Source organism: Ursus maritimus, unplaced genomic scaffold, assembly GCF_017311325.1.
Source record: "Ursus maritimus isolate PB19 unplaced genomic scaffold, ASM1731132v1 scaffold_28, whole genome shotgun sequence".
NCBI classification, from domain to species: Eukaryota; Metazoa; Chordata; class Mammalia; order Carnivora; family Ursidae; genus Ursus; species Ursus maritimus.
The window spans coordinates 14,725,878-14,739,166 of record NW_024425341.1 but is presented as its reverse complement, the minus strand read 5'-3'; the positions used below and the strand labels follow the sequence as shown (position 1 = coordinate 14,739,166).

Genomic DNA, 13,289 nt, shown 5'->3' with positions numbered 1-13,289 from the left:
CTTCACAGGTGAATCCAGCACACATTTAAAGAAGAGTTAACACCTATTCTTCTCAAACTGTTCCAAAAACTAGAAGAGGAAGGAAAACTTCCAAATTCATCCTATGAGGCACTACCCTGATATCAAAACCAGATAAAGACACCCAGACACACACACACACACACACACACACACACACACACACACAAAACGAGAGAGACAGAGAGAGAAAGAGAACTACACGCCAATATCTCTGACAATGATAGATGCAAAAATCCTTAACAAAATACGAGCAAACCAAATCCAGTAATACATTAAAAAATCATTCACCACAATCAAGTGGGATTTATTGCTGGGATGCAACGTGGTTCAATATTCACAAATCAATCAACATGACACATTACATTAAGAAGAGAAAGGGAAACAAAAGCGAAAGGATAAAAACTATATCATTGTTTCTGTGGACACAGGAAAAGCTTTTGACAAAGTACAATATCCATTCATGATAAAACATCCTCAACAAACTAGGTTTAGAGGGAATATGCCTCAATATAATAAAGGCCATCTATGAAAAACCCACAGCTAACGTCAAACTCCATGGTGAAAAACTGAGAGCTTTCCCCCCCCAAAGGTCAGGAAGAAGGCAAGGATGTCCACTCTCACCACTTTTACTTGACGTGGTACTGGAAATCCTAGCCACAATAATCAGACAAGAAATAAAAGGCATCCAATTTGTAAGAAAGAAGTAAAACTTTCTCTATTTGCAGATGACAGAATACTAAATATAGAAAACTCTAAAGACTCCACCAAAAAACTACTAGAACTGATAAATGAATTTAGTAAAGTTGCAGGATACAAAAATCAATGTACAGAAATCTGTTTCATTTCTATACACTAATAAAGCAGCAGAAACAGAAATTAAGAAAACCACATTTACAATTGCACCAAAAATAATAAAATACCTAGGAATAAATCTAACCAAAGAGGGGAAAGACCTGTACTCTGGAAACTATAAAACACTGATGAAAGAAACTGAAAATGAAAAAAGAAAGGGAAAGACATTCCATGCTCATGGATTGGAAGAACAAATGTTGTTAAAATGTGTATACTACCCAAAGCAATCTACAGACTAATGAAAAAATACCAATAGCAGGGCACCTGGGTGGTGCAGTCAGGTAGGTGTTCGACTCTTGGTTTTGGCTCAGGTCACAATCTCAAATTCACGGGATCAAGCCCCACATTGGGCTCCTCGCTCAGCACAGAGTCTGCTTGAGATTCTCTCTCCCTCTGCCCCCCTGCCCCCGCTCATGCTTTCTTTCTCTCAAATAAATTTACCTTTAAAAAAAGGGGGGGGGGGACACACAACAGCATTTTTTTTTTTTTTAGTAGAACTAGAACAAACAATTCTAAAATTTGTATGGAACCACAAAAGACCCCAAATACCTAAAGCAATCCTGCAACAAAAAACAAAACTGGTGGTATCATAGCTCCAGACTTCAAGTTATATTACAAAGCTGTAGTGATGAAAACAGTATGGTACTGGCATAAAATAGACACACTCTGATCAATAAAATAAAGAGCCCAGAAATAAACCCACAATGTCAGTCGATTAATCTTTAACAAAGGAGTAAAGAATATTTCACCATAAACAAAAAATGAACTCAAAATGGATTAAAGACCTAGATATGAGACATGAAACCATAAAAAGTCTAGAAGAGGGCAGAGGCAGAAAGGTCTCTGACATCAGCAGTAGCAATATTTTTCTAGATATGTCTCCTAAACCAAGGGAAATAAAAGCAAAAACAAACCATTGGGTCTACATCAAAATAAAAAGCTTCTGCACAGCAAAGAAATCAATCAACACAACTAAAAGGCAACCTACAGAATGGGAGGATATTTGCAAATGACATATCTGATAAAGGGTTAGTATCCAAAATATATCAAGAACTGATAAATCTCAACACCCAAAAAACCAATAATCCAACTAAAAAATGGGCAGAACACATGAACAGACATTCTCCACAAACATCCAGATAGCCAACAGACCCATGCAAAGATGCTCAACATCACTCATCATCAGGGAAATGCAAATCAAAACCATAATGAGATATCACCTCACACCTGTCACAATGGCTGCAATCAACAACACAAGAAATAAGAAGCACTGGCAAGGATGTGGAGAAAAAGAAACCATCGTGCTCTGTTGGTGGGAATGCCAACTGGTACAACCACTCTGGAAACAGCAGGGAGGTTCCTCAAAAAAGTTAAAAATGGAACTACCCCATGATCCAGTAATCCTACTATTGGATATTTACCCAAAAAAAATGCATAAACACTAATTTAAAGAGACAGATGCATCCCTATGTTTACTGCAGCACTAGCTACAATACCAAATTAAGGAGGAAGCCCAAGTGTCCATCAACAGATGAATGGATAAAGAAGAAGTGGTATATATATACAATGTAACATTACTCACCCATAAAAAGAATGAGATCTTGCCATTTGCAATGACATGGATGGAGCTAGAGAGTATAATGCTAAGTGAAATAAGTCAGTCAGAGAAAGACAAATACCATATGATTTCATTCATATGTGGAAGTTAAGACACAAAACAAAAAGCAAAGGGGGGAAAAAAAGAGAGAGACATACCAAAAAACAGATGCTTAACTATAGAGAACAAACAGATGGTTACCAGAGGGGAGGTGGGGGATGGGCGAAATAGGTGAAGGGGATTAAGATATCATGATGAATACTGAGTAATGTATAGAACTGTTGCGTCACTATACTGTACACCTGAAATTAATATAACATGTATTAGCCATACTGGAATTAAAATAAAAACTTAAAGTATTTACAGGGTTACTTAAAAAAAACATAATAAGGCAATATCCTAAGAGAACTGTCCCAAATTGTCCAGAAAAAGCATGCGATTATACACAAACCACAAAATCTACCTCTACCCCAAAGTCGGTTAAGGTAATCCCTCAGAGAAAATCTTTTAAAAAGTAAACCGCACTTCTGTTAAAGATTTACTTTTGTAAGCTGGTTAAATCAGATCTACTCTGCCTTTCGAGCCAACATGCTGCAAAATTGTGAAAGCCTGTGGTGTATGAAGCAGAAAGGGCCAGGATTCGGGTCAGGAGCCCTTGGTTTGAATCTACTTTCCTACTTCCCAGCTGTGTGTGTTTTAAGTAGCCTCTCTGAAGTCTTTAAATGTGGCTAACAACTGGCGTGTTGTTACTGGAAAGAGTGAATGACAATGTATACAGCACCGGGATACTGCAGGAAAAACTTATATACATACAAAACCTGAGCAAAGTGGTCCAGAGCAGGCATCAAGGTGATTCACTGTCCCTTTACCAAACTAACACACCATCACCAACACAGAACCTCTGTAACAGGTGGCTTCACTCAACTTGTATCAAATTAAAATCAGACTCCTTCCTCCAAATAAGAACCTTTCTGAAATTCCGGATAAACCCTGACCCAACAACTGTGAGATTGTGGGCAACTTAAGAATTCAGTAAACTCAGGGGCACCTGGGTAGCTCAGTCGGTTAAGTGTCTGATTCTTTTTTTAAAGATTTTATTTATCTATTTGACAGAGATAGAGACAGCCAGCGAGAGAGGGAACACAAGCAGGGGGAGTGGGAGAGGAAGAAGCAGGCTCCCAGCAGAGGAGCCTGATGCGGGGCTCGATCCCGCAACACCGGGATCACGCCCTGAGCTAAAGGCAGACGCTTAACGACTGAGCCACCCAGGCGCCCCAAGTGTCTGATTCTTGATATCGCCTCAGGTCATGAACGGAGATCCAGCCCTACGTGGGGCTGCAGGCGCCATGGACAGTCTCCTTGAGATTCTCTCTCTTCCTCTCCCTGTGTCCCTCCCCCCACTCACATGAGCACATGCTCTTGCTCTAAAATAAATAAATAAATCTTAAAAAAAAAAAAAAAAAGAATTCCATAAACTCAAGGCCTAATTTAGCCCCAGACCAACAGGGCACAATGAAAATTAATGTCCCTCCAGTATTGTCTCATCACAGATCCAGGGCAGATTTAGAACCTTTAGGTACTGCTTAACTGACCAAGAAATGGGAGTCTGAGTCAGCATGAAGCAAATGTTCACTCACTCAGCTCTCCGCAGTAAGCACAGAGCCTGTGGTCTGCAATGGTTGGCCCTGTCCCTTCTGCAAGATACGTGACAATGTGTAAGAGGTGAACCAGTGCTATTGGAGGGAAATGCATTTAAGACATGGGTAAAGAACCAAGTGTTTTTTTGTTTTGTTTTGTTTTTAATACCATTTGATTAGTGTCTGTGCTGAAAATATGGGAATCCTAAGCAAGATTCCAGAAATGAAAAGTGCTTCCTTCCCCAAGATGTCCTGGGATGGGATTCATTTCAACTCGATGAGTCTATCACCTGGCTTCAACATGAGCCTGAAAAACAGCTTTATGTCTCCCGTGTGAAGAACGAAAGCCTAATATTTACTCAACACACACAAATGCTTTTAACTTCAAAATTATACAACCGATTTATATTTATGGCAAATGTTTTTTTTAGAGAAACTTTATGCTCGCTTTCCTGGTAGTTAGACATTGATACATGATGAAAGCCTCCCGTAAATCAAGGAGGAATAAATGTGTTATGTTTATGTAGCTCTATAAACACCAAACTAAGAATGTTGATTAGAATTACCAGAGGTTATCATTTCATTTGGCAAAACATCAAATTATAAGTGATATAAAACAAGTTCCCTACATTTGACTTGAAAAGAACTTAAAAATAAAATCTGAGTTTTGAAAGAGACAATGGCATTAGTTTAGACATCATCGTGGGGTATCGCTGTTCCCTCCAAAAAGTTAGAAATGCCAAAACATCTCTAAACTGATATAGCTCAGGAATATCCAGTCTTTCCTAACTTTTCTCCTAAAAGGATCTAACAATTGCCTAACACACCCTAAAAAGGCTTCTAAAACAGCCCTTCGACCCTTCACTCCACCCTACGTGCTTCTTTCCCCTCAGACATGAGCCCTCCACAGAGAACCCAGATGTCTCACATCTGCCTTCCTAGCTGGTGCCCGGCTCCATTCCTGGCCCAGAGGACAGACGCCCAAGGAAAGCGTTATGTGGGGCCAGAAGTACATGTTAAGTCCCTACTGCAAGAATCAGGGACAAGGACACAAAGCCCAAGAATGGTCTGTCTTCATGCTATTGACAACAATATAGGTATGTTTAAAGAAAAACAATCTTTAAACTGCATGTGAATTTCTTGCTTAAATGGAACTGTCTAGTTTCTTCCTCCCCCACACACACGTCAAATATGTGACAGGTGCTACAGACAACAGACTGCTTTTTCACCATACATGAATAAAAGGGGTTTGTTTATTTTAACATATCAGGAATCAATAGGTTAGGGCTGCAAGAGACCTCAGACATCCACTAGGCCAACCCTTTCACCTCTGGGTATCAAAGACCATTTCACCAAATTCGCATTAGCTGATCAGAGGCAGAATCTCCAGCCCCTCTTTTCACAGGACAGGGCTCCACTTCCCAGAGCAGCTTCCTCCAGAAGAGAAGGAGTTATTTTTATGTTGATACTGTTTACCAGCTCTCCCTGGCCCTGCCCTTTCTTAAATGTGGCCCAAAACATTTTAAAGTTCATAAACAAACTCTTCTTCCTTTTTTTTTTTTTTGGTAAGTGTAAAATATAATCAGATATTTAACTTCAAATAACTTATGACGCCACAATATTAAAGCAACTTGTTGTTTTTCCTTATTAAAAGGAACCCTGGTACGCAATTAAATACTGCATTTGATCTCCCCCCATATGCAGTTTTTCTATATTGTAACCAATTAACACTCCAACGTATGCAACTTACAAGACAAAGAATTACTGAATAATGTATTAACACCTGAAAGCAAATCTGCACAGCTAGGTCTGCCATGTTATTGACTATTTGTGTTAATCGATTGCTAATACATCTCTCAGCTTCCTCCACCCTTCCCGGAAGCAAGCAAAAAATCTCACTTACCAAAAACAGAGAACCATATTCAAAGGTCTCATTCATAATTTCCTTCTTTAGCTCTTTTTCCATAGATGTCCCATTTTCTTTCTCACCCTTCTTTTCAGGGCTATTCCTATTGATGCTGGAAGCATAGGTTATTTCCAAACATTCTGTGCTTTCCATTTTAACAGGGAGTATGTCTTTGATCTTCTGGAAAAAGGTAGCCACAGACCCAGTCTCACATGCTGAATTAGAACTTGCTTTGTCAACATCTTCCTGATTCGATTTCATGGCAGATGTTGTTCTTGGAACCTTGTGTGAAGCATTTTTAGAATGAGTTGTAACATGCACAGCCTGGCTAGTAATGAGTTTATTAAACTGCTGCTTATGCGTCTTGTTAATTAGGATTTCTGCTTTTGTATCTGCATTCAAGTCAGACCTTGGTGTTTTGCTCAAAGCTGTCAACTGTCTTGAGGACGACCCTGATGAGGGTGATGAGGCACTGGTTAACTGAGGTCTGGGTGTGACCTTTGATAAAGCAGGGTCTTTGGAGTGCAATACTGGTCTAGACATAACTTTTGCTTTGACATTCTTGAAGTTTGGTCTTGGGTAACTTATAATTTCCGTTTTTCTAATTTTGCTGCCTACAGGGGTATTCACTTTAGTTGTCAATTTTCCTAGATTAGGTTTAGACATGTTCACAGGTGCCCCCTTCAAGTTTGGTAAATTTCTAAGCTCTCGATGACTCTTCTCCACTTTACTACATTTCTTGGTCGCTTCAGTAGGTGAAATAGAAAAGGTTGCATTTGGGGAATCTAGGACTGGCGTTGACATGCAAATTGGGTTATTTGTGCTAATGACCATATCATTTGCATCCCAACTCAATTCAACTGATGAAGCCATCTTTTGTCCTGGTGGGCTACTCAGTATCAATTCAATGGTATGATTTTGGGTTTCCAAATCCCTGTCATTAGAGGCATTTTGTGTGTCTTCAGCCACAGTGACTTCGTGTTCTGGGTTCAGCACTTGGGCTTCATTTTTATCAAAAGCTGGCACCAGTAAAGGGCATTCATCATCTATAAGACAATTGGACACTGTTTCTCGTAGATTTGGGCCCACTTCCTCTTGCCCATATGAGCTCTGTGAATGTGTCTCACTATTTGGTTCATCTTTAGATAAACAAAAGAGCTCTTGTAATACAGACCCATTGGGAACATCCATGCCCTCAGAAACTGGTGTTTGAGCTTGTATCTCTTTTTCTCCAACTAGTCTTTGCTGTGACCCATCTGTGTAGTCACTGGTGACCTGTCCTAAAGAATATGGACATTGAATGCCAGTCTCTGGAACAACAATATCAGTTTGCATCACATCAGAAAATGCTGTGTAAGTTGTGTCTTGAGCCTCTGCTGCTGTGGCTTGCGGAGTTTCAAAGCTGTCTTGGTCGTAATTTGTTTCTCTCACGTGTATGTTATCAGAATGGGAAGATGTATGAATGGAATAAGATAAAGATGGATTTCCACTCCTCCTGCCACTTGGCAGATTTTCAGAGGTACGCAAAGACTGGCTCTTTTCAATGGCATGGTGTGTTATAAAGGTACAGTTAACATGACCGCCTGTCATGTCAAATGTTTGGTTTAGCTCCAAGGTGGTAGGGTAGTCTGGATAGTGCCAATCGTCATTGTTGGGTTTCCACACAAAAGGCAGAGAGGTCTCAGGACTCTGGTCCTGAAAGGATTCTAGGGAATGACAATTGTTAGGCAGGTACTTGGGCTCCTCTGTATTTACAGCGTGTGCACAAGACTGAAGTGTGGAATCTTTATGGATATCGAACACCTCCTTAGCAATCAACTCACTTGAAGACTTCTGGTGATCGAGTACTTCCACACACTGAGGGGTTAAAGCGAGATTTTCATCAATGTCCACAGCAGAGCTGGTTTCATAATCAACCACCATGTCATCTGGCTTGGCAGAATTCCAGTTCACATTATTGGTTGAAGAGTTTTGTGTATGTGGTGATTTTTGGCTGTATACATATGTGTTTCCATTTTTATCACTGATAAATAAGGACTGCAGTTCATCTTCTGTCTTCTCATCTGAATTATCATCATTCATCCTGAATATTAACTTTAAACCTCTGCCATTTTATTTCTTCTTTAAATCCTTTTAAATGAGAGGAAAGGAAAAATTGCCCTCCTAAGTTTTAGCACAGCTGAAAGTTTCTAAGACGCTTTGAAGTTGTAATGATTTGTTGTTCCCTGGAAGAAAATAAAATGACCAATTCAAGTAAGTATTATTAAAATTACTAAGTCACTGCTTGATTAATTTCAATCACTTTATTTTTATATTTGGAACATACACCTGTGGATAGGAGTAAAGATATCTTTAGCTCAAGTATCACCTCCTTTCAAAGACGCTTTTTCATTTGAGGGAATGCGGCAGAAGACAGAGACTGTGACTGACTTCACATCGGAGATACCGCCTCCATACTCCCATTGATTCTTATTTGTTAGACAAGGAAAGGAAACTCAATCGAACAGTAGCCTTTCCTTCTTGTTGCTTAACCATTGGTGCTAATTAGCTGAGGACAGTCCCAATTTATGCCTATTGTTCCAACATAATTAGTAATAATGCCTTTTCATTTTCAGAAGTGCCCCTTATTACTTCCGTGGAGACTGATTACCAGACAGACCTGCCGAACGCACAAGTGAGCTGAAGATCAATGAAGACTTAGGGAAAAGAGAAATGCCAATGCCCTGTTTTCATTCCCTTCCTCAAACATTTCAAAGTGTGGGGGAAAAAAGTTGTTGATTCTTAATAAAGTGGTACTCTATTGGAAGTCTCTAAAAAATGTTAAACTGCATGACACAGGATTTCTATGCTAAAGTACCTACTAAAGAGAAATGAAAACATATGCCCACACAAACACGTGTACAAAAGTACATGATTAATAGAAGCATTAGTCAGAATAGCCAAGTAGAAGTCAGTATCAATTAACTGGTAAATAAATAACAAAATGTTGTATACCCACACAACAGAATAAACAATCAGCAAGAAAAAAAGATGGAGTATTGATACATCTCCAACATGAATACAGTGTTACAACTTAAGAATATTATACTAAGTGGAAAAAGCCTGTCATAGAAGACTACCTAGTATGTATTATATTTACATGAAATGTCCAGAATAGGCAAATCTATAGAGACAAAGTAGATTAGAGATTCTCTAGAGCTGGGAAAGGGTAAGAGGGAAGGGAATGAGCAGTGATGGCTAATTAGGACGGTGTTTCTTTTGAGAGTCATGAAAATGTTGTAAGATTATGGTAATGGTTGCACAATACTATAAATATAGTACTGAAAAATACTGAATTGTACACTTACAAAAATCACAGAAAACAACCCATGAAAGCTTTCAAATCAAGGATTTTTGCAAATAACTAAAAGCTGATTATGTTTTTGGTCAAATTGAAGTGCTCAAGAGAGGACTGCAAATAAGTCACAGAAATACATGTTCACTTGAATTGATTTTCTAATCCTGGTATTAACTGTCAATCAGAGGTCACTGTTCCATCCTAAAGAAATAAAACGTACATGGGGGGGGGGGGGAATGTCATTCTGTAACCTGTAAATTTGTGAATTAAGAGATCTCACTTTTCCATTTTGTAATCCTCTCTCTGTAATCAGACTTCAGTGACCTAAATACAACCGGGAGAATAGGAACCATGGAAGAACTGACAGAATCCGCATATTCGCAAACAGTGCTCTGTGTGTTTCTGGCCATGCATCCTGAAAACAGCCTTTACTGGAGGGAGAAAGAAAGGCTGCAATATTCAGCTCAATAGCATGCATGTACACTCACACACACACACACACACACACACACACACACACAAAAGGAAACTGAATCCTAAAACAAGGACTGTATGACTTATATGCTGATGGAAAATATCAATTACTTATTGTTTTGCCACCATAGTTTTTTGTTTTTAAGATTTTATTTGAGAAAGAGAGAGAGAGAGGAAGGGAGCCTGACTGGGGCTTAAATCCGGGATTCTGGGATCACGACCTGAGCCAAAGGCAGATGCTTAACCAACTGAGCCACCCAGGGACCACTTCTACCATAGTTCTTAAGTCAATAAACAAATCACTGAATAGTTGTGTGGCTACCACCTTAATAAAAGTTTTGCTGAGACACAAATTAATTTCTTTTAATCCTGGGGTATAAAATATGTTCAAACTAAATATTTAAATCAAGAAGTATATTTATTCATTTTTTAGACTTACGTGTGTGGAATATAATTCCAAGAAGCAGTAAATATGTTAGACCAGTCTCTTTCCTGAAAGTCAGTATCCATTTAAGAGATTCTGGTATAAAAAATACAAGCACTGTAAATAGAAGCTTTTACTGGAAATCATAGACGTCATTTGTCTACATAGACACAGTCATTAGGTTCAATTAACGAGTCTTACTACCTGAGCTCCTTCTTCCAAAGTACATAAAAAATTATTAAAAACAAAAGGACTCTGATAAAAACAGAATAAATGGTTCATATGTGAAGGCATTTCAATTTTTTTAAATAAATGAATAGAATACAAATATTTAATGGGATACAGACATTCTACATTCAGGGATTTTTTTTTCCCCAGTTTTTCTCCTTTATAAATAATACTAAACTTTTTTTTGCAATCTTTGACCACCTGTGATTATTTCCTTGGAAAAACTTCCTAGAAATACAAGTGTTACCAAGAATATGATTTTTTTTAAAGGCTCTTGATAAAGTTTGCCAAATTGTTAGGTGAAAGGGGAGGGGGAGATTCTTTATAATATATATATATATATATATATATATATATATATATATACACACACACACACACACATACACATTGACATATGTGCATAGTAAATATATGACCTGAGTTTTAAAGTTCATGTATTTTATTCAGCACTTTTCTCAAGTATTTTTCCAGGTCATTATAGTATAAAAATATTTCTAATGGTTGTGAAATTCCACTAAAGTTTAAATGTTTTAGATTTACAAGTCAGTAGTTTTCGAAGAGTAAGGAAAACGTAAAGAACCCATCAACCATTCCAACTTTCACATGACTGCTTAGTATACTTGGATTTGTGATTTTTTTTTTTTTAATTCACAAAAAACCACCAAACTAGGTGAGCAAAGCTATCCGGGGAGAGAGAGAGACACACACACACACACACAAAATGCATTGAGAAGTACTTCAGGAGAGTTTTAATAGGAAATAAGTTTACAGAAGTGTTTTCTACCTTAGTAGCTAAGAGTAAAGAATTTGTGGTACAAAGATTTGGATACTAAAAAAGTCTTAAGATTATCAGTTCCAGAAATAGTTGGAAGATCAACATTCACCAAAGAAAAAAATAGTTTCAAGTCATCACTATGAAGATAAAGCCATGGTCAGGAAAGGGTTGACCAGGATTCCCTCAGGAATTTCGTCAGAAAAGTTGAAAGTTAGCCATTTTGTCTGATGGCCAATTTCATTCCTCTCTCACTTAAAGAACAGTACCTAAGTTTCTACTACATGCTGGACTCATGTTCTTTGATATCTCACCTGACCCATAAAGTAATGTCTGTGTAGGTCTATAATTGCAATGTCATTTGTGACACCTTGAAAGTTACTATTTGGGCAACATTTTTTACTAAAGCAAAATCAAAAGTTAAAAAAGAAAAAGGCAAAAACGTTGGAATAAATCATTCTCATCTAAAGAGTTAATCTCTCAAGTTGTCTTTCAGACAACTGTCTACCAGAACAAAGTAGAATGATCAAGTTTCCTTTTTAAGAATGCCACATTCGGGAAAATAAAGAGATCTTTCTCAGAGAACATTTTGGATGAGAGAGAACAAATTCCCTACGTAATAAGGTTTGAGAACATGATAGACTAGCTTCTCTTGAATAGAAAGTTTACCAAAATATACATTTTTATAATGATTTGTAAGATTAAAAATTCATCTGTACCAAAAGAAATGATCATTGAAAAGAACTACCAGTGTAAGATTCGAGCTATTTCAACACTTTCGGAAAAAATAACATTACTTTCTAAATCTTAGCGTAAGAAGAATGATTGTTTACTCTCCAAAGGTAGAAATGCCATCAGTTATTACACTGAACAGATGTACCTAAAAAGACATCATTTTAAGTCCTTACAACTGAATTCACTGTCATTATATTAATACTAGGAAGTATTTTAAAGATCTAGTTCAAACATCCTCATTTTACAAGTGAGAAAACCAGCTGGAAGACAAACTGCATGACTCAGCCAAATTGGTGGCTACAACATTACTAGTAGGTTATACAATAGTTGTGTGCTTATCCGCCGACTAAACTATAAACTCAGGAGAGGCTTATATATCAGTAGGTATCTTCTACATCTGCCTGTTACCCGTAATGTCTAAGCCGGTAATTTGAATTTAGTACAGATAAACTTGCTACCTCATATGGTAATTACGAAATAAAGAAGGTTTCCAGAAGCCACACGTTAAAACTAGTTTCAGTACTTCAGAGCCACAAAAAACTTTAATTTTACTCCTTATTTGTCAACATATGGCAAACCAGTCATCAGAGTTGAATACAAACACAGCTGTAAGTTATGGCTTTCAAATCCTAGGATCATATCAGCTCTTCTTAAAGTTACTATGAAATCACAAATCATACCACTAAAGCTCTCGAGGCTTCAAAACCCAGAGGCTACTGGGTCTTGAACTTATTTTAAAACAGAAAAGTACACTGTACATTGCATATGTACAATATCTGAGCTACCAATTTTATTTTATTCTGAAGTGAAAAATAAAGAAGTCGAACAAAAAATCATCAGCATGTGTTACCGACACCTTCATAAACTCTCCCTTCTGTTCAAACTATGCAAGGGGCTAAAAGTTTTACCCCTAGATGCCCACTCTCGCCACTATTATTCAACATAGTACTAGAAGTCCTGGCAACGGCAGTCAGACAACAAAAAGGGATCAAAGGTATCCAAATCGGCAAAGAAGAAGTCAAACTGTCTCTCTTCGCAGATGACATGATACTCTATATGGAAAACCCAAAAGAATCCACTCCCAAACTATTAGAAGTTATACAGCAATTCAGTAACGTGGCGGGATACAAAATCAATGCTCAGAAATCAGTTGCATTTCTATACACGAATAATGAGACTGAAGAAAGAGAAATTAGGGAATCCATCCCATTTACAATAGCACCAAAAACCATACGTTACCTTGGAATTAACTTAACCAGAGATGTAAAGGATCTATATTCTAGAAACTATAAATCACTCTTGG

At 37.8% G+C, this 13,289-nt stretch overlaps 1 protein-coding gene across 1 annotated transcript in view; it reads right to left on the bottom strand.

Annotated features, from left to right (window-relative positions):
• The window catches only part of MTUS1 (microtubule associated scaffold protein 1), a 187,995-nt gene that overhangs the window by 107,468 nt on the left and 67,238 nt on the right, over window positions 1-13,289 (bottom strand). Inside the window, exon 2 of the mRNA XM_040643308.1 lies at window positions 6,011-8,238. Coding sequence (XP_040499242.1) covers window positions 6,011-8,095 — 2,085 coding nt within the window. The 5' untranslated portion in view covers window positions 8,096-8,238. The remainder of the gene's footprint in view (window positions 1-6,010; window positions 8,239-13,289) is intronic.